At 34.7% G+C, this 23148-nt stretch overlaps 2 protein-coding genes across 2 annotated transcripts; one reads left to right on the forward strand and one right to left on the reverse strand.

Annotated features, from left to right (window-relative positions):
• Window positions 1-456: 456 nt before the first annotated feature.
• On the forward strand, window positions 457-2800 carry LOC113520484 (ADP-ribose pyrophosphatase, mitochondrial). The gene is made up of 4 exons (XM_026905817.3): window positions 457-766; window positions 857-1088; window positions 1519-1667; window positions 1891-2800. The coding sequence occupies exons 1-4, from the start codon at window positions 535-537 to the stop codon at window positions 2169-2171; spliced, it is 894 nt and encodes a 297-aa protein (XP_026761618.2). The 5' UTR covers window positions 457-534; the 3' UTR covers window positions 2172-2800.
• A 1584-nt stretch (window positions 2801-4384) lies between these two features.
• LOC113520790 (exportin-6) lies at window positions 4385-22885 on the reverse strand. Its single transcript, XM_052897256.1, has 21 exons — window positions 22599-22885; window positions 22306-22515; window positions 21846-22043; window positions 21128-21299; window positions 18771-18897; window positions 18522-18660; window positions 17143-17333; window positions 16462-16585; window positions 16260-16342; window positions 16073-16181; window positions 15635-15727; window positions 14421-14577; window positions 13229-13400; window positions 11571-11697; window positions 10662-10802; window positions 9752-9982; window positions 9100-9281; window positions 8020-8202; window positions 6978-7170; window positions 6037-6267; window positions 4385-5255 (listed from the first exon to the last, which is right to left on the reverse strand). Exons 1-21 carry the CDS (start codon window positions 22599-22601, stop codon window positions 5157-5159), a joined length of 3165 nt encoding a protein of 1054 aa, XP_052753216.1. The 5' UTR covers window positions 22602-22885; the 3' UTR covers window positions 4385-5156.
• Window positions 22886-23148: the final 263 nt, after the last annotated feature.

Consider the following 23148-nt stretch of genomic DNA (forward strand, 5'->3'; position numbering starts at 1 on the left):
TACCCTACTATTCCTAATCTATGTTCAAATCATAACATCAGTATTGCCATTAAAGCTCTTTTAAATTAATCTTTTCTAGCCCTTTTTCCTTTTCTTGTCTTTTGCCAACTGCCCGAATTTGCTTGCATGTTCGTTACAACAACAGTCTACAAGGTTTATTTGCTTTTATATTATACTATCTGATTCCCGCGATTTTGCCATTATGAATTAGTAAATATCATATGTAGTAGTTTAGGATATAACCTACCAGTGTATCAAACTTCCATCAAACCTTTTCAGCCGTTTAAGTATGATTAAGTAATAAAGTTTCATTAATATTAGTAGCATTCATATTCTGTAAATTTTGTACAAGTAACAAGGTGAACATATATTCATAATTCTAAAATTATAAGTAAAATGGCTTATAAAATAGATTATATTAAATAGCCATTTAATTCAAAGCCCTAATATTTCGTACCATGCTGGCAACACCTTTAAGTTTGTTTTGATTTTATTTTTTCATTTGTTTCATTCGATACAACAAAATTAAATCAAATGATAAAACTTAAGGTTTGTTTACTAACCTGTGCATTTATGATAAAACTTAGTTTCACAATGTTATCAACCCATTTTAAGTGTCGGGGTGGTATATATCCACGTTCTAATGTAGAAAGGTTTCCAGTACCCGATGAAAAAGTTATTTGGAACAGTGAATATAAACAGTATCAACCTCAAAATTACACAGAAGCTTCACTATATGGTAAACCATGGGCTGACCCTGATATTGGTAAGATGTTTTCGATTTAATAGTCCATAAATATAGTAATGATCATATGAAATAATTTGTTTTTATTAATTCGATATTTAAATGTTTTAGGAAATTCAAATTTTTGTCCAAAATGGAATGCTGTAGATGGTAAAGTAAGCAGAGTGAGCTATATGGGACCTTATCAAATTATAAATGGATATCCTCAAAATCCAATTGGACGCACTGGTATTTGTGGACGAGGTATTCTTGGGAGATGGGGACCAAACCATGCTGCAGATCCTGTTGTAACACGATGGAAAAGATTTGATTCTGGCAAAATAGTTATTGATGAGCATAATAGGTAAAGAAACAAATGAAAATAAAAATTATTTATTCTTGTTAGAGATATACTTATTTTTTCAGTGATAATTACTATATTCTATCAGGTGGGCTAACAGTTTGTTTACCATTCAAAATTCTATTAACAGAAATATTTAGATAATAAAAATGGAGTGTACATCTGTATATTACATAATATTTGTAACTAAAGAATTGTGTTTGTCTATGGGTATTTATCAAATATATCCTGTAAATAAATTGGATAGGGATTATTGTTTCAATTCTGTAACAAAGGTATTTCAAGCAGATTGGTATTAACTTTGTTTTGGAATACTATTTGCCAGAAATAATTTTAAGCAAATGACTATGATGAAACAAGCTTTATTTATGGACATAAATATATATAACATAAATAATAATAATTACCTTTGACAATTTTTCTTACATTTTAGACCAATCCTCCAATTTGTAGCAATCAAGCGTGGTGATACAGGAGAATGGGCATTACCTGGAGGTATGGTCGACCCTGGTGAAAAAGTGTCTGCAACGGCTGTTAGAGAATTCCAAGAGGAAGCTATTAACTCATTAGTTATGTCTGAAGGTAGGCATGTTCCTCCTTCTCGTAATTCATGACATACTTCCTGGTTAACTACTACTTATATAAAATAGAGGTTAACTATAGATTCTCATTGTTTAATGATAAAGAATGATGCTTTTATACAATATTGAAAAAGTTTCAGTTAAGAATAAGACAAATCTTATTCTGAAATATCAAAGTGTACATTTTATGATACTTGATTAAAATTAAATTTTAATATTTTCAGAGGAAAAAAAGGCATGGGCACAAAAATTCCATGAATTCTTTAATGAAGGTGAAATCGTTTATAAAGGGTATGTGGATGATCGACGCAACACGGACAACGCCTGGATGGAAACAATAGCCTACAATTTCCATGATGATAATGGAACCATTGTGGGGGCTCTAAAATTACATGCTGGAGATGACGCTGTCGGAGTACGATGGGTAGACGCCACACCTAATATTAGTCTATATGCCAGTCATGATGTTATATTAAAGGAAGTATTAAAAAAGCGATTAACTTGAGGCATCATCAAGATAGTCTAGTTTTTAAAATAAATTAAAATGGTGCAGTACTTAAGGCTTATAAATAAAAGTTGATAAGATGGTTATAGGAAATAAGTAAAATTTGTGATTGTCACATAGTAGAAAATAGGACATAGATAGGTTTCTCTAAGAAATTATTTAATTCCTATTTTTATAATATTGAATTAAATATGAATATAGCAGGGACTATGATTGTCCAAGGAATTAACCCCAAAAGAAACTGTTTGTTTAACTCGTCGAGTTAATGAATTAAATAATATAATGATATTAAAAGGAAATGCTGCATGGTTTCACACCACAAATACTCATTCTTCCATTACCTTTAGATATTCCAATCTTGCAGAAATCTAATATTATAGTTAGCAATTTTTTCGATTGGTTGGTAATACCAATGTGAACTGAACCTGGTGAGAGTGGTATTTAATGTGGGTACATTTCTATGAGTACTTTAATATTTTACTTTTATATTAGGAAATGATTAGAGCCTGAGATTTCTTTCAATATTTTCTACTATTTTGTATTTGGTGAGACACAGACATTTTAAATAATTCTTGAGTATAGACTTAATGATCGAAAATTATATTAAAGTCATGTTTTAATTATTCAAATCCACTTTATTTTTCTTTTATAATACATTATTCTCATATATAAATTTACATCATAGAAACTGACACACTTTTTAACATAACATAATTTCGAAGACCTATTTAACGAAACAAGCACTCATTGAAAAAACATTTGAATTACAAACCCCATTTCATTCTTCATTACAATATTTAAAATATTATAAATGCATGAATAATTTTCATTATACTTTTATCCCAATTTTATTACCAACTACATGTAATTATTCCTACATCATTCCCCGGCCACAATTTCTTACATTTTGACATACTTATTTCCGCATATACCATAAATAAAGGATAATAAAAGCATTGGCTTTTTATAAATTACCGTCAAAATAAACTGAGTAACCAAAATATTGCAGTTTTAGGAAAATTTAAAGTGTTTTAAAAAAAGATACTTTAAATGTTTCTTCAATGGTAAAATTATGCTGTACCCAACACATTGCCTATAAACGCGGATATCCATATCATTACGGTAAATTATAAAAGCGTTTAATAGCATAGGCAGTAATAAAACTTAATTGAAATATTCATGAAATAATTCGAAAAGCATTTCAGTCAACGCCCTTATCGGCCATAAAATTTTACAAAACAATATTTATTTTACGTAAATGACACAATTTTTTTTGCCCATTTTAACCTATTTCAATATAAAATTCCCAATATTTGTTTTATTATAATTTAAATTTTAAATGAGACTACAGTCATGACTAGTATTGTGGCTTTATTTCCATACTAATTGTATACCTTGGCCTGCATGAATTAGTATAAAAGTAACCTGTGTTATGGTTCATGAGTATACTAAATTCATCGTGATTGATTAACGAACATTTTTATGAACTTTTGTCACATATATAGGTCTTCATAGCACCACAACAAAAAATGTAGTTTATCAACTACTGAACAAAACCATAATTTGTCGTTAATTTATTAACCAAAACAAGAGCAGTGAATGCCATCATTAGACTCTGATAAACTTACAATCATTAAATAACGGAAACTATGGCCAATAGTAATGAAAGACAGCTTATTTCTCTATTGCTCATATGCCACATTGTTTCATACTAATTTGCATTTATTTAAATGCAAATTGAAAAAATGCAAACAAATTTGATATGTAACTTTTCTAACTAATGTTTAAGATCTTTTGTCTTTTTAAAAAGCTACAAAAAATAAATATTAAGTACCTACCTATTTGAATATGTATTTGCAAGTAACTAAAAACAATTTTAGGAAGATTAAAACTAAATACTACTATTATATTATGTTAAAACATGATGCAAATACTTTGAGGTTATTGTACATAGGAAACTAAAGAATTATATATAATTATATCGTATTTGTTTTGATAAATAATGAAATTCATTTTAAACACCATGTATAAATATTAGAGGTTTAGATTATATAGAAAGAGTGTCTCCATAGAAATTCTTCAAAAATACTAGTCAACTTTTTCATACAATTTTGCGTGATAAATAGACGAGTGATTCTTTTATAACTTCTATATTTATTTGGTCTTATAATTTCTGCATCTTTTTAATATGTAAACACTCGTTTTATTTATTAAAAAAAAAACATCACGATACGTTTTCTGCGCAAGTATGTAGAACTGATAAAAAAACGTGTCAGCTAATTTGAAAATTAGCAGACAAAAAGTTGATCCATTTTTTAGGTTCGATGCTCTATCCATATAATCTAAAATTAGAGGCTATAATGACTCTAAAAGTAGTACGCAATACAGAAATTCAATTAGATATTATATTATGTTTTAAAAGCTACATTCGTACTGAAATACAGTCAAGTACAGATAGCAAAATAACGAACGATAACTTAATTATGATGTGACCAGAAATATAATTTACTTATTATATACCTCTTACTTATATCATCACATTACTTGGAATCAATGACTAATTTAATGTTTAATGTCAAACCCATGCAATAGAATGGGCCACCTCTTCATTTCCCGTATGTCGTAAGAGGTGACTAAGGTAATTTAATGGTCAAAGATGGGCATCAGTGTCCCTCTTAAAACACCACAAAAACCTACCTCCGGTTACTAACACGCTTGCAAAGCGTAGCAAATACAAAACCTTCCTTATAAAGGAGGCTTATGTTCAACAGTGGACAGTTAATGGCTGATATAGACATTATTTAGCCATTGAATATAATGTACATTTAGTGTTTACATATAAGAAGCATACATACAATGAAAACAGAAAATGCAATGTTTTGACTCATTTACATCATACATTACGCGATTTAATTTACACGCATATTATAAACTCTCTGTCTATGATAGATATCACATGATTTGGAAATTAATCTGGCTGGACCGCTACGCTGGCATGTTGGCCGGTGCGAGTGAATTGTATGCTCGGTAGCAATTCACGTCATTCATAAGCCGCTGGATATTTTGAGTGAATGTCGGCAAATCCTGAATCGTCAAGAAAATTAAATGTTATGTGCAAGTAACTGAAACAGCCCAGAATGGAATGTTTGGTTATAACAGTTACAACTTAGATATTTTTAAGTTTTAGTAGAAGAGATCATTTATAATAAATAAATTGAAATATATGCATCCAGTCATTTTATAATAAAATCTATATAAAAGAAGTTTGCAGGGGTATCTTTGTCCCACTCGTTTCTGCTGCTAATTGGCTGTAGTTTCATATCAGCAAAATTACACTACTATTGGGTATGAAAAAAAGGTACTATCTCGCTTAAGCTATAGAATACGCTGCTTGTGTAATATCAATTAATGATGATAGGCAAATTGTTTTTCTTTTATACCAGGAATGTGGCAAACAAGTATAGGCTGTCTAATGATAAACGGTTATCGTAACGCTCCCAATACTATAGGTGTCATATGAGCATTGCCGATCTTGAAGAAACCTTAATATGTATATCCTTTTTAAAGCTTAATCCACAGCCTGAGCGTTGCCGGGAGCAAACTCCTTTGAAACCGCACTGTATATGACCATTTAGGTTAAAGCTTGTGAGTAGGAATTCTCTGTCGATGGCGAGCGGTGCAATGATAAAAGGTGGCTATGAGTATCATTTTAAACAATTCCTCGATTAAATTAATGAAGGAATGAAGTAACATCGGTTAGCCTGTCGGAACTACAGACGACAAAGACGGTCGGGACGGACGGGTAATTTTCATCAGGTGTTTGGCATTTAAAGTTGTATAAAAAATACCTAAAATACATTATTACCGTATCGGGCGGGAAATTAGAAAGCTCCGCAACATGATGTGGTGAGAGGCCAGGCAGCGTGTTGAGGAAATGCGGCAGGAAGGCTTGCCGGAAGGTGGGGAAGTCGACGGCCGCCATTGCGTGCAGGGCGCTCATCACCTCCTCGCGCAGGAGCGCTCGCGACCCGCCCTCCGCCAGCGTCGCCAGCAGCACAGACAGAAACTGTGCTAGGAACTCCGTGCGGAATATCACCTACACAAGTTATTACATATATAATATTACTACATATACACCCTGTTAGTTAAAACCAAATCAGAAATTTTTAAATATCTCTGTAAATGATTAATGCCCATTAATTCTTTACTTTCCTTGTCTAGGGAAAGTAGATAAAGTTTTATTTGGGAAATCAGTTCAAGGTATGATAGGGCTGATATACCTGATGAAGGCAAAAGCCCTAAAAAAAAACTTTACAATCTACTATTAACAACCACTTACGTCTTGTTACTGGGCGAGAGTTTCTCCAATAAAAAGGTATTTAAGTTTTTCTTTTATTTACAATTTTGGTTTGTACTTGATGGTAAATGATGATAAGATCTTGAATGGAAAAGTGGTAAAGTAAAAGGTAAAAATATAAGTATAAAATAATATAATAATAAATATAAGAGAAAACAAAGTGCCTATATCGCATTGTACAATGTGCTACGAAGCGCGCTGATTTGCACTACTTAATATAAATCGTGTATTAGAATTTAAAGATTATCCAAATCAAATCAGTAATATTTGTATGTAGCGATTCGGCCCGGCTTTACGCAGGTAGAAGATATATATATTTTTTTTAATAAAATACCATCTACGTTACTCACTAATAACGAAGCTCTCTATAGGTGTACAAAGTTTTTAATGTCTTGTAAATATATTTTAAAGGTATCGTTAAAGTATTCAGATAATGTAAAGGGGGCGACCTTGTGATACAGTTTCCACTTGTTATTGAGCACGTGCAGCGTATCAATGTTGATGCGCAGCAGGTCGAGGTCGGGCTGCAGCAGCGCACGGCCCAGCGCCGCCAGCGCCTCGCGCAGCTCGCTCGACCGCCGCGCGCTCTCCTCGCCCTCGCACTTTTGCACGAAGAAGTACCGCCACCGGTGGATCAACACGCTGCCACCCATATACACAGTCATGGTTACATACATTTTATTTTTTTTATACAGTTTAGAATGGCAAACAAGCTGACGGCCCACCTGATGTAAAGTGGTAACCGTCGCCTATAGACATGAGCAATTCCATGGACATAACAGAGTATACTGTTTCGCCCATAATATCCCCCGTGCGTTGCCATTCCTGAGGACTCAGATGTTATTCCTCTGTACCCAGTAAATTCACGCCATATTCCACCCTTCAAACCGAAACACAGCTATGCAAACACAACTGCTTCACGGTTGAAACACGACCTATTGGGGGGAATACATAAATTATGACTAGCCATAGGCGAATTTACGAGGGGGAGGAACGGACGGACCTTGCCCCTTAAAAATTGTCTGGTGCCAACCCCAAGATACGAAATGAAACTTTCAGTTATGAGCAAATACATGTTTTCAATACACTACATATGTGCTGTTAAAAGGTCCACCCCTTCTCCAAAATAATATTAATTACGCCAATGCAACTAGTAAACGGAAAGATCAATATATATATACTTACACCTTAGATTACATAGATATTATGTATCCATACAAATGCTTCGAGAAAATTAGGTCAATTTTTCATACAATTTTACCATCACCACTATAATAATGCATAAAAACTCATTACCTTTATAAAGTAATAAATTGTGTGCGTAAGTATACAGAAAATTAATAAAAAAAAGAGTTATCTAATTTGACAATTAGCTGACAAAAAGTTGACCCGTTTTTGAGGTCCGACGCTCTATCTATATAATGTAAGTATAATTCATAAGTAGTACAGTAGCGCAGTATGATCGCGCATGAAGTAGAGCCGTGTAGACACCTGGCCAGCAGGCGGTGCGCGGCGCGCGCGAGGTCGGGCGCGTGCGCGTGCGCGTGCGCGCGGGGCAGCGCGTGCTGGTGCAGCAGCGCGAGCACGGCGCGCACGCGCACGCCGCCGCCGCCCGCCTCCACGCCCAGCCGCACGCACTCCACCAGCCGCTCCAGGCTGCTGTCGCCGCCGCCCCTGCGCCCCGGGACGTACAACATTTCATTGGGGGGAAAGGGACTGACCCATTGCCAGCGATACACCCTATCAGGTCGACATCCACGCGGTTCCTCTTAGAAACCATCATGGTGGACCAACTGACCTGCATTCATTCTCACCTATCATCTTCCACTGGCGCCCCTCCGGTGTATACCGATAGCGCGGGCAGGGTTACCATTCTATTTTCACCCATTAAAAAAAATAACATTTCATTAATATAACAAAAAATAACACTATTATGCTGAAAATGCAGTCTGTTGCAATGGATGCGACACGACTTTCGCTCCATTTACTCAATGAACAAACAACGACAATACAATACTATAAAAAAGAATATCCATCAGAATGTGGACAAATAAATTTAAATAATTTTGAATTGCGAAATCATCCTCACGAGTAAATACGTTATACTTTGCGTTATACTAAGTCTATGCTACCCACACAGCATACGAACCTATACAGGTTAGCATAATAAAAACTACAAATCAAAATGTCAAGACTTTGTACTAAAAAAGGCCGCAGATAGCACAGATGTAGTATAACGTTTTACGTGCTGACAAACTTGCAATGCAATCACAAAACGAAATAAAAAAAAAGATTACACTAATGTGTGTGTTTTGTAAATGTGTACATGTGTAAAAATAATTAAAATTATTTTGTTCATACTCTCGCCAAATTAGCTTCGAGCATATATGTATTGTGCAAATTATTGTCCTACTGTCTATCTCTCTCTACATATAGGTTATTATATGTGCTCTCTTTTAGATTACCAATGTATATACTTCATAATCTAAAACAGGTACTATCCATATTTAATTCATTAAGTGCAATAAAAAATTAATTTGTTTTTGATAAAATTATAATTGAGTTAAATACCTTTGCGCAACTTCGAGGAACACATCAATAGCTGTGTATGTGAAATTGCCTAACTGCGGCAGAAGTGCCGTGAAGAGCGCGAGGAAGAACTCTGTGATTTCCGGCTCGGCGGCAGCGTATGACGGCTCGCATAGCATGCGGAGACACGTTTCCGCCGCACCTTGAACGCCTTCTGCTATTATCTGTTAAATATAAAGCAATAATGAAATCTTTTTGGTTATATAATAAGTTAGATGTCCTTTTTTAATAATTTAGAAAATTTAATATTCAAAAACATACAACAACAGACTACAATCTTAATAGGAACCAACAATAACATTTTCAGAATTTACAAAGATATCTCGCAAGATAAAACATATAGTGTAGAACAGAGCACAACTTATTTTTGAAGTCATTTGAGAACATCAATTAAACCTATCATATATCTAGGAAGATTACATTATATAAATCATAATAGAGTTTGAATAATGCTTATATACAGCGAAGTTTAGAACCACTTGCGACGAGGACACAATATTAACAGATCAATACATATATATCAGGAGATTATACATAGCGATTCCTAATATGATTTGTGTAATTTGAGCTTTTTAACTCTTTAGATGACCATCATTTTCAGAGAGGATATTTTCCGAATAGGTGAGCAACTGACTTTCTTGGCAGGAGTGGAGGCGTGCGCGAAGGAATGTAGCAGGGTGGTGAGCGGCGGCAACGTGGCTGTCGGCCCGGCTGCCGCCAGCGGCGCCGTCCACGCCGCCAGCAGCGCACGCGCCGCCTCTGCGCCCGCCACGCCCGCACCCGCCCCCGCCCCCGCACCCGCGCCCGCGCCCATTCCGCGCGACAGCATCAGTGATAGCAGCGCTTCGCGAACCACCGCCGCTGTCTGCATACAAAGCATGTAAAATTATATTAATAGGTAAAAAAAAAATACTTCCGACAACTTGGTCCGATGGGATTTAATCTCTACTATTCGGATTGAGTGTGTTCTTAGTTACATCATGGATATAAAAATTGTAAGATTATCAATTACGGAGTTATGCATTAAAATATCTCCGAATATACAACACCTTTTGTGTCGATACTATTCTATACACGGTACCGATTTTGCCCTAACTTAGGCTCTTAGAGGATGCATCGAATTCATGATTGGTAGTTTTGCCTGAGCAGTGGAACTGTGCTAATTATAAGAAACTGTTATGTCGACTTTCTGTATTAGAGCAGTGACACAGTTTTTTCCCGGGATACCAGATAGTTTAACGACTTTAAAATAACCATATAATACTACAATAACCCCACTTTTATGTCTGTAATCGCCCACTGAACTTAAAATCTCTAATTTAAAAGACATGTACCCACTTAAAAGGCTACATCCTGGACACTTTTGCTAGTAACATCGCACGTCGTTTCATTCTGCGCAATGCATCATTTCATAAATACGATGTCTACATATTATGAGGAGATCAAAAATACTCAAAAATATTAACAATAAACGATAAATCACATCATTACAATATTATAAATTTTTAAACATGAAAAATATATTATTGTTTGGTCCCACTCACCTTAGGCTCCAAATAATGTAAAGAACGTTGCGCGTGATTATATAAATCGCCAACTAGCGTTATTGGGTCGTGAATAAATTTCACATTCTTCGATAAACTGAGTAGTAGGTGTGCTGCCGCGTGACATAATAATGGTGGTTCCTGCAATAGCATTGAATTATTATTAAATATTACATAACTTCGATACAACTTATCACCTTCACACTGCTGGACACTTGTCCCTTTAAAAAGAGGATATTAGCCTTATTTCAACGCACTAGATGGATCAGTCTTAGCTTGGTAATACAATGCAATATAGTAATTATGCAATGCCATCGGAATGCCAATAAACATAACCTTCCAATAGTGATGTTAAAATTTTTACTGCAGTTGGTTCTATTCATAGTTTGATTGAACTATATTTAGCTTAAATACATTTTTTAATCCAAGATGTATTTTGTTTAATTTTAGTAAATGAAAACTTATTGTATTTTCACTAAATTTGACTCCATTTTGCAAAAGTCCATATCACTGGAATTATTTTGTTTAATCCTGTTACCATTATTAATAATATTATAGTCCAGTCTCAAATGTTGGTAATCGTACGCATACAAATGGTAATGAAATAAAAAAAAATGTTTTATATAACTAATCAGTTAATTGTCAGTATAGGAAGCCAACAAATAATATTCATCATATCAGCTTTTAACTGCCCACTGCTGAACATAAGCCTCCCCTTTAGGGAGGTTTTGCCAGTAGTTGCCACGTTTGCAGGCGAATTGGCAACCGCAGTCAGGCTTTAAAAATGTTTTAAAAGGAACGCTGCGGGCCATCCCTCGTCCTCCCATACTCGGTTCTTACGCCACCCACGGAAAAGGAAGGGGTGGATTATTCTATGCTGGAACTACACGGCCAAGAAATAATACATACAGGTATTTCATGAGGCATCAGGAACGGTACGGCAGATGCGAAGATTCCTTCCATGGTTCGAACAGGTACACCACACTCGCTTGCGTAACAACACCAAGCTCCCATGCACGCAAACATCTCCGCGTGGCTGCAAAATTAAGAATTCGGTACACTTTCTTATTTCAGTCAAGATAACAAGTCAATATTGAATCTGTCATTGTCATAAATCAACGAACATAATATATAGGCCAAGTAAAAATGTAATTCTTCTGAGATGACATTCACACTATATTCCACGGAAAATTTTATATTTTCTTACGTCCAGAAAAATAGTCTGTGGCATTGTCATCGATAAATTATATATTGTATAAATATATTAATAGACTATCGACCTAAAGGTACAGCGTTACACATACGCTACTTAGGCAACATTTATTATATACTGAAAACCTTTGAGGCGCTATATGTTAAGGTAGCAACAAAGTAATGCACTTACATATTTATAATAATATTTTATTAACAAATGAATATGGAACGATGGCCCTTACCTACTATCGGAGTATTTGCTGACATGGTACTAATGAGGGGTGTTTTTTTTAATGGATGAAAATGTAACAGTAACCTTGCCTGCGCTATCAGTATACGCTGGCGAGGTGCACAGGTGATAGGTGAGCATGAAAACCGGGCAGTTAGCCCATTGTGACGAATTTAACAAGAATTAACGATGGTTTCCAGGCAAATCCACGTGATGGTCAACTTGATAAAATATATTGCCAGTAATGTTGCTTTCAGACATACTAACAATCCCTTTACCACCCAACAAGGGATGAAGCCAGGTCAGTTGGCGAGTTGTGACGAACTCTTCAGGTATTAACCATAATAATTTTCGAGGGAGACTGTGGAACTGACTTGACAGGTTGTATTGCTAGCAATGCAACTACTAAACCCGATTAGCTGCAACTCCTCTGCATATGATTGTACGTCTTAAAATAAATACAGTAGTAACTCGATTAACCAGACTATGATTTATATGGATAACCTGGATAATTGAATATACGAAGAAAAGCAATTTTTATACATTTTTTTTTTTATTATACAACTTAGAATGGCAAACAAGCTGACGGCCCACCTGATAGAAAGTGGTAACCGTCGCCTAAAAACATGAGCAGTACAATGAACATAACAGAGTATACTGTTTCGCTCATGATACCCCCCATGCGTTGCCATTCCTGAGGACTCAGGTGTTATTCCTCTGTACCCAGTAAATTCACGCCATATACCTTCAAACCGAAACACAGCTATGCAAACACAACTGCTTCATGGTTGAAACACGAATGGGACAGAGGTACCCAAGCAATCGACTATTGTACAAAGCCTCCCTCTGGATATTTTATTCTTTACTCTAGATAGACAACTAACTTTGTTTGCGCGTACATGTGTTTATTTGAATCAGCAAAAATCAATCGAAATCTATGTTTATTCTTTAATAATGGAGATTTTAGATATTATATATACAATACATTTTCATACTTGAGAAAGAAACTCGCATATTTTCTACAAAGCTACAAAGCCTATTACGGTTGACAATTCGAATAATTGAGAAACCGTGCAGATGAGGTTCGAATAATCGAGTATGTACTGTAAATGAATGTTATTATATTTGAGGGGATGCGACTCACACTTGCACTAGTGCGCGTGCGTGCGGCGGCGCGGCGGCGGCGCGGTGCGGCCGCGTGAGCGCTGCGCCCGCCAGCGCCGCCGCCACGCGTTCCACCAGGGCGCCGCCCGCCGCTGCACTGTTACTGTTGCCGCCGCCGCCGCCGCCGCCGCCGCGCCGCTGCTTCTCCGCCTCTGCATTCACATGAATATGTGTTATATTCACTTTACATTCCCTACCGAGGTTTTCCCAAGAGACTACAGCATGAGTTCTTCAAAAGGGGGTTAAAGAGATTTCTTCAGGGTCGGCAACGCTCGCGTAATATCTCTGGTATTACAGGCGCTCATAGGCTACGGTAACCGCTTACCATCAGGTGGGCAGTATGCTTGTTTCCCACCTCAGTGGTATAAAAAAAACTGTAATTTTCTTATTTTATGATATTTAATACAGCAAACAAGCCGAAAGCCCACCTGATGGAGTCGTAACCGCCGCCTGACATGAACAGCACCATGCACATTATAGAATACAATATCACCACCACTTTGCTATTCCTGAAGACTACTAATTACGATATTATATCTCATCCTTCAAAACGAAACATAGTCATGAAAACATACCTGCTTTGCGGCAATATCACAAGTAGGACAGAGGTACTATGCAGACGAATTTATGTGTTAATAACTTCTACCTGCGACTTTGTCCGCGTGACCAGGATATGTTTACGGACTGGGATACAATATAGCCTATATTCTTTTCCATTCTATGTAGTATATGTATACTTTTTATAACTATTGGTTAATGTGCTATAAAGCAACAAATAAATAAACTCACTTTCACATTTAAAATATAGTAAGGATTAAGTATTATTACTCCATTAATTTAGTCCATTGTTTTGTACATTGTTCTTGTGTTATATCATCAACTGTTATATCATACAATTTCCATAATACGAATAATTATACAGGAATTAATTTTACCATCAGAAATTTCAATTTTAGATCAATAATCTGTAGAATGTTCCACTAAAGACTTCAACAAATTTTAGTTTCTAATCGGCGCGCATTTTGTTAAGCACAAAATTGTATTAATCTTGTAATTGGTGACTTATCATATAAATCATCAACTTATTTATTATTATTAATCTTTATTACATTTACAGACTTTCGTATAGTATGAAAATTCGGTGGTAGTAGTAAGAGGCGTACTACACGTACCGGCGAGTAGCGCGGGCGCGAGGCGGCCGAGCAGGCGTGTGAGCGTGGCGAGGTCGAGCAGCGCGGCCAGCAGCCGCTCGGGCTCGGCCGCGCCGCCGCCCGCCGCGCGCACCGCCGCGCGCGCGTGCACGTCCGCCAGGCACTGCCACTGCTCCGTCTGCACGCGCGCACACGCCCGCACACGCACGCCCACGCACGCACGCACGGCACATTTCATAAAAAATAAAGTGTTCGTATATAATTATACACATTTCTTGTACCTTTCAACCGACTTCAAAAAGACTCTCAATTCGGCTGTATTTTTTATGTTTATTACGTCATAACTCCATCAGTTGTAAACCGATTTGGAAAATTGTTTTCTATCTGAAAGAATATACTTACAGATTGGTCTCATAGTAATTACATCAGAATCGGTTCAGTAGTTTAATTTTAAAATCAAATTTACTAGTTTTGCCACTATTGAAGTTTTTTTTTTTTTTTTGTGGAACTCAATCTTAATTATTTTTTCTACTAAACTGTTTTCTACTGTAATCTTTTGAAGAGAACAATAAATATTATCTATCCGTAACCCTCATTTGGTTGAAATAGTTGTTGTGACATTAGAACAGACAATAGTCATATTTTACACCTACAACTTTGTCTGTATAGAACCAAGTTTTATATTTCTTTCTTAAAAAATTATTGATTCCCCATAATAATTTTTATCTCCTATGTCACACTCCTTAAAGCTTTCACTTCTCCAAAGTCCAATATATATCATTATTTAAATTTATCAAAATTTGCTGAATGGTTTAAGCGTGAAAAGCTAATAGAGAAAACGTTACATTCGCATTTATAATATTACTATGAATGTATAATCTGCATAAAACTTGGTTCAATACTCTATACATATTACATGTTTATTAGTAACAAAATTATTGGATATATAAGCATTGTATGGGACTGTAAACACTCTCTCTAATAAAGATCAATTAACAATTATTACTACAAATTGCCATCCCAAAAACTTGTACCGTTTAGAGATCATTAAAAAAAATATATATATTAATTACAGTTGACAGTTTTCACAAATACAAATTGCATCGATTCTATCGATCATTTTTTCATCGATCGTAAATCATTTATGATTCCATACATAACCAGCACCAATATCCTATATAAAGCAGACTTTACTGTCGGACTATTATCGACTTTCGAGTTAACGTCAAACTTACCACAGAAGTGAAAAAATCGAGCGGTGCTAGTTCTGCGACTCGAGCTATGCACTCGATGCAATGTTTCAGAAATGTGTGCCATTCGGTCTCACCCTATAACATTATAATAACCTGCATTAGGTATATATTTAATTTAGCTTTTAAAATACTATATTTTAATTATTTTAAACAAATAAAATTTCCATTAATAAAAATATTAAAAGTGACTAGTTTATAATAAAGTGAACTTTTTTTTTTTTTATTTAATTAGCATGCATAAATACATTAAAAAAAACTGGATTTTTAGACCACTTAAACCTCTTGGGCTTGTGTGTGATAACCTGACTATACCAACCCGAAGTATTTAATTTTTTTTATTATTGAAATAGTTTGTATAACTCTTATTTAATATTTTCCACGAAGCTTAAGACATACAATAAATATGTAATCTGTACTAACATCATCATCGCATACGTCATTATCCAAGTGCTGAAGCTGCGCTTTATTGTGTTGAAACTGTATTTTGTTGAGTATTCCATTTACTAGCGCCTGCAGAGCTTCCCAATACCTAAGAGCAGCGAAAAAAAAAAGATTGTTATACTACTTTTTTTTTAAATAATTTACAACCTATTATTAAATTACTTACTTAACTATATCTTCAGGCTTGAGTATGTCAATAAACTGTATCCATACATCTAAACAATTAACAAATATCGCACATGTAGGTACCTAAAACAAGACAATATTTAAAAAAATGTATTTGACTGAAATAATTCAACCGCACAGCAAATACAAAAATTATGTTTTCCTTTAAGTTTAAGAGTATCAAATGAGAACTTGAAGCTTACCTGGAATGTATATTGGAATAGATAAGACAAAAATTCAATTGCATCAAACTCAGGCTCAGCCTCTAATCTTTTGAAATGCAGAGACACAAATAATTTCAAAAATTCTGCCAACTTATTCAGGTAGCTGTAACAAAATAAAGGAAAGCATAACGTTATACAAATTTAAATACTGAAGTTTTCTTATAACGTTAATTTTAATTCATGCCCTTAGAAATATATATCCAGGCAGAACAAAAATCGTTTTTACTTCCTTCTTGAAAACAATAGTGCATGCCGTATGCACGTGTCGCGTGAGTCGATTTACATATATCGTAAAATTATTTGTTAGACGCAAATATATACTTTATTATAACAACTCTCCCAACCGATGCTGGGAATGTGGGAGAAATTAAAAAAGGGCACACTTTGAGTGCATTGCCACATTCACAAAGGAAAGTATATGAGTGTTGCTTCTATCCTACTTATTTGTATTCAATAGAATAGTTATAATTCATACAGGTTTTAATTAAAAAAAAAAAATATTTAAATTGCAACCGTCAGCTGGTAAAAAATCAGTATTTCTTGCCAGCTCTGTTAAGGTCTTAATTTTTAGTAATATCAGAAGGATACAATATGACTAAAACTAAATAATATTTTGTATGTGAATGTGAATAAATGCGTGGGCGGCGTCACGTTACATACTCGTGGTTGGCGCGCAGCACGTGCGGGCCGTGGTGGTGGTGGTGGTCGCGGTCGTGGTGCGTGAGGTGGCGCAGCAGGCGCAGAGCGCAGTGGTGCAGGCGCAGCGCGGTGGCGGCCGACGACGGCGGCGCGTACCGCCGGTACAACAGCTCGCACACGCCGCCCAGCCCCGCCACGCCCGCCTCCATGCTCTGCACACGGTAAAGTGGACCACGCTCACGGAATTAGGCCTTGCATAGAATCACTACATAGTATAAAACAAAGTCGCTGTCGCTGTCTGTCCGTCCCTATGTATGCTTAAATCTTTAACACTACGCAACGGATTTTGAAGCGATTCTTTTAATAGTGATTCAAGAGGAAGGTTTATATGTATAATACATGCATAATATAGTGAAGAAACACTGATAAATTTAGAGGTTTCTAATGTGATGTCGTGAATAAACACATTTTTTTTGCGCTTACATTGCAAACGCTGGCTGAACTCCACGAGATAGATCAAAATAATGTACTACAGTATTGTACACCTAAAAAAAGGTCAACAAAAAAGTCCGCGATGGTATATGTCTATCTCTTAGGGATAAGTGTGGGTTCAGTATTGTACCCCTGCGAAGCCGGAACGGGTCGCTAGTTACAAATAAAGTAATTGTAACTATTTATATGAAGGCCAAGTAACAATGATAAACGAAACGAAGTCGAGTACTTTCCAAATGATTTTAAAAGATCAAGGCACAAGCACAGTTTTATCTTGAAATCGTTCTTAAATTTTGTTTACCGAAGTGGGTAATTTAAATTATCTGTCGATTTTCAAAAACAATTTAACATTTTTCATTGTTTCTGACTGAATATTTAAAAAAATGCTTTGCTAGCGAACTAAAACTTCAATCATAGAAAATAATGCATTAAATCTACCATTAAAAACTTTGCAACTACTTAATTTTTTGCTTCGGAATTTTGAAATCTTGTATTTGTTCTTCTATATTTCTGGCAGCTTATATTTAAATTGTGATCTATAATGCCTAATTACAAAGTCAATTAAATAAATCAAAGTTAGGTAATAAGTAATTATGTTTGTATAGCTGTATATGGATATGGCAGTCAATTTACAGGGTACAGAGGAATAACATTTAAGTCCTTAGTAATAGCAACGTACGGGGAGTATCATGGGCGAAACAGCATACTCTGTTATGTCCATGGTACTGCTCATGTCTATAGGCGACGGTTATTACTTTCCATCAGGTGGACCGTCAGCTTGTTTGCCATTCTAAGTTAAATAAAAAAATATTACACGATAAAAATATCATAATATAGTTAATATTTTTACAAAGTTCTATAAATATAACAGATAAAAGTATAGAAAGTGTAGTGATTTATTTATATACCTGAGATTGTGTAGCTATGCTGCCCCAGTAAAAAACAGTGGTGACAAGAGACGGCGGCACATGAGATGATAGTGGCAGCCACGAAAACAAATGCTGTAGTGTTGTCAAACACTTTACTATTATTTCATTATTCAGAGCTCTAAAAAGATATAACAAAAGTTATAAGTTATTCAGAAAAATTAAATATAATTACCAAATATATATACAAAGATAAATTGAACAATAATCTTATAGGTCACAATGACTTACTTATCAGTGGTGTGAGCATCACAAGCATTTGCTAACAAATCTGGAAGAGCAGATGACTGTGGTATACCACTTGTTGGGGATGGTGGTGGGTTAGAGTGGCCTTCCTGAGCATTCTTTTCTAAAATTCCTGAAATAGTATATTTGTTTGTTTTTTTTTTCTCTTTTCCAATTATTAAAGAACATAGATACATTACATTTCAATTCATTACATTGGACCTAATTGCTATCATTATCCCAACAGTCAGGTCATATTCTAAATGTAATTTGTTTTCTTCTTTACACATATATATATATAGTCATCATCATCATCATTTTAGTCATTATCCGTCCACTGCTGAATGTAGGTCTCCCCCATAGTCTGCCATAAGGATTGACGGCCTCATACACATTTGAGGTCGTCACTCCATCTAGTGGAGGGTTGTCCTACACTACATGGAGGGAGAAGAGATTCTTGGTAATGAAGTTTAATAGTCCTCTTGCTAACAATATACCCTGTCAGATCGACCTCCTCGTGGTTCCCCTTGGAAACAGTCGTGATTGATTTATTGTTAATTTTGTCACGGTGGCCTAACTGACCTGCTTCATCCTCACCTATCATCCCTCACTGGTGCCCCGCTAGTGTATACCGATAGCGCAAGCGAGGTTACCATTCCATTTTCAGCCATTAAAAAGTCATACACTGCGTTTGCCGGTATGGGTTTGGCACTTAAGAACCTGTCTTCCCCATTGGTGTCGGTTCTTCGAGCTATGTGACCAGCCCATTGCCGCTTCAGCTTATTTATCCTTTGGGCTAAGTCGGTTACTTTGGTTCTTTTGCGGATATCTTCGTTTCAGATTCTATCACGCAAAGAAACTCTGAGTTATATATATAGTAACATGTAACAAATACATATATATAGACACTAATAACAATTTAAAATAAAAAAAAAACAGAATCACAGAATTCCATATGTTTGATAGTTGTGTTCACTTTCATATCCCATAATGTCATCAACATATCATTACTCCAACTACCGACCAGTAAAATAATTTTGATATTCCCCAATTGCTTGACATTCTATTGCAATCTTTCAATTTACTGTGCCAGAAAAAAAAGCAATTTGAGAAAAGATTTTAAGGTTAAATATGAATGTTTGGTGGGAAAGAGATTATTAGTTATGGAGATACAATAGCTCCATTGCTAGCAATATACTCTATTAGGTTGACCTCCAGGTGGTTCCATTATCATTCATAAAAAATATATGAATGGTTTAGATTTAATTTTTAATATAGATAAATAGATAGATAGACTTTTTATTGTTTCCACCATAGAATTACAATAGTAAACTTATTATAAATACAAACAATTACAAGAAAATACATACACACATATCTGTCACACCTGTCTCCCAATAGGGTAAGCAAAAATCATGGAACGCTTTGATTCAAACAAACCTCTTTCACTTCTTCCACATCCATCAATCTTTTCATAGACACTCACTGGTTACGGGTACTTTTAATTTGGCCTTTCTTCAGTATGTCGCCTATTTGCTCGACATATGTCCATCTAGGGTGGACCCTACCCTACCGTCATCTTCGTTCACTCTTACTCATAAATCTTTTTCGTAATTCTTCTTTCATCCATACTCTCCGAAATATTATACTAAGAAAACAACGAATGAGAAGAGTAATTATAAACAGTTTGACTAGAGGCACGAAACTGTTCGTTTTTTAAATACATTTAGAATGAGACAGTCTAGCGCGGGCCACCGGTAGCCTGCGATAGACTGTCTCATTGGACGGCGCGTACCACCGGCGATACACACTAGATTGTCTTATATGGCGGCGCGTACCACCGGTGGCCCGCACTAAACTGTCTTTTCTGGCGGCACATACCACCGGTGGCACATATTCAATGATGAAGCGTAGCATCAATAAGAGCGCCGCCTCGCAGCAAAATACATCGAAGTCGGCCTCAGCGTGAACGTGTTAAGGCAAACTAGGCACATGCCCAGATGCGTGAAATTACAAAGTGGTGCCTGCGCGGAATTTTTAAAAAAAGAAAAACAAATATACTATTAATTGTGTCAGTAAGTACCTATGCACCTACTTACAATTTATTTAGTATATTTTTGAAAGAAAAAGTAAAAAATATTTGGATGAATGGATAGATCCATCCATTTATGATGACAAACTTTCGCATTTATAATATTAATAGGAATAGGACTTATATCTAGTTTTCCTTCTATATTAATTCATTCTTCACTTTGCATAAGAATAAAAAGAAAATGTTGCTTCTTTTTTAATTCTTGCACCAACAACATATAAAAATAACAAAACTGAATATAGAGATGATAAGAATAGGAATTATTTCTCACCACTAAGTGCACTTAACATCTGAGGCATTCCTTTCAACATAAGCCTCTCAAGCTGGAGTCGTCTCTGCGAAGGCAACAGGATGCCTGTGTCACGTGCAGCACCCAGCTCCTCGCTCGCAGCCTGTGCCAGCACTAGACCCAACAGACAGCGCCGGCCGTCACATTTTATAAGCTATATCAAATTAAAAACACAATCAATATTTACTAATATAGTATCCATTATAAAAATTTAAGAATTGGTGTGTACAGATTTTTTTTTCATATATTTAGATTTTTTTTATGTTAATTATTGTTGAGGATTCAATTCACCCAATTGTTGCCAAAGCAAGTCCATGGTGTACACTCAATGAACACTAGATATTTTATTCTCCACTTAACAATGATATCAAAATCAAAGATTTCATTATTTATCTAAGATAGTATTATAGAGGACATCTTTATAATATTATTGTGTGCATGAACTCATAAAAACCTAGTGACAAACTGAAGGTAATCCTTTTGTTTTGTAATTCCCAATTTCTGAATGGATTTGTTGTATGTATATTCTATGCAGGATGTGTTGCAAACAAAATAAATAGATAAATTGTTAAATTATTTATATATTTATATCATAGTTTTAATTTTACTTTAATTTTGATAAAATACAAAATCTTATTACCTATAGATAATTATATCATAATTAAACTAATTATAATTAGTTATTAATATTTTCACATACCTCTACTATATTACTAAAAAAGTCAGGATAGTGTTCTGGCCAATCATATCTTGCTATCGACACCATAAGAGCAGCAAGTTTATTCCTGATAAAATATAGCATCACCTCGTGTTTGGCCATCAACTCATTCCATAATGTCAATCTTATTTCTGTCTTTTCATTATCTGTTAAACTGATCCACTGTCTGTTTATTATATTCTGAGAAGTGTAAATATTGTAATTATTTGAAAAATTGAAAAAAATTTACATGTACAATATTTTTCTCTTTAGAGTAGCAGTAGAAAATATTATGCCACTAATCTCTGACAATACAGCAAACAAATTTTATAAAATGTGATTGTATAATAAACAGCATTTAAATATTTTAGTGAGACTTTATTTTTTTTTTTTTTTTTTATAAATTCATAGTTATATATTTAAAAAGCAATTGTAATTTATAAAAGACAACGGATATACTTGCCTCTAAAGTTGTTAATGTAAACATTAAAACATACTGATTTTGTGACTTTTGTAAAAACACTAAACAATGCTTCCAAGAGTCTCTGCGGTTAGAAAAATTCTCTAACATGCCTTCTATTTCTCTCTTCCTATAATTATTTGTTGTTGGTGCAAAAAATTCAGACATTAATATCTCTAAAGAGGCTAAAGCCTCATTTATTTCGATTTCATTCTGTTAATAAAATAAAAAAAAATATTAAATAATTTCTTATTAGTTATAAATTATAAATAATTAATAAATTAAATTTATCTTACCATGGTAAAAGAGAAAATATAAAAAAAAAAACTCAAAACTGACTCATTCTCAAGTTTCAAGATTTAAATAAAACACAAATATTATTATGTTCGGCGCGATTTCTAACACAATCACCAACCTAAATATTTAAAAATCTTGAAATTACAAAATGGTTTATATGTCTAGTAGTTTTATATTAAATTCAATAAATTAAATTATAGAAGAAATTTAGTAAAAATTAGAAAATTTCATTATATTCAACATAAATGTGTAATTAACAGAGTAATAATCATTAGCTATAAAAAAATATGTACATACTAGGTACTCTATGAAGTAACCATAAAGCTGGTATTCTCAAGATTTGACATTAATTTGACGTCTATGATTATTATGGATGTTGTACAATTGTGACATTTCCTAAAGATGTAATACCTAATTAAAACTAAAAGGGTAATACCTAATTTGTAATAAAAACATTTGCAAAAATTGCACAATATCTTTATATTTATTAGGACTTTTTTGTAATTTCATGATTACTAATACCAACATTTTTATAATTCCTTTTAATAA

This window comes from Galleria mellonella, unplaced genomic scaffold, assembly GCF_026898425.1.
Source record: "Galleria mellonella isolate WM207_F2 unplaced genomic scaffold, CSIRO_AGI_GalMel_v1 utg36, whole genome shotgun sequence".
Classification (NCBI taxonomy): Eukaryota; Metazoa; Arthropoda; class Insecta; order Lepidoptera; family Pyralidae; genus Galleria; species Galleria mellonella.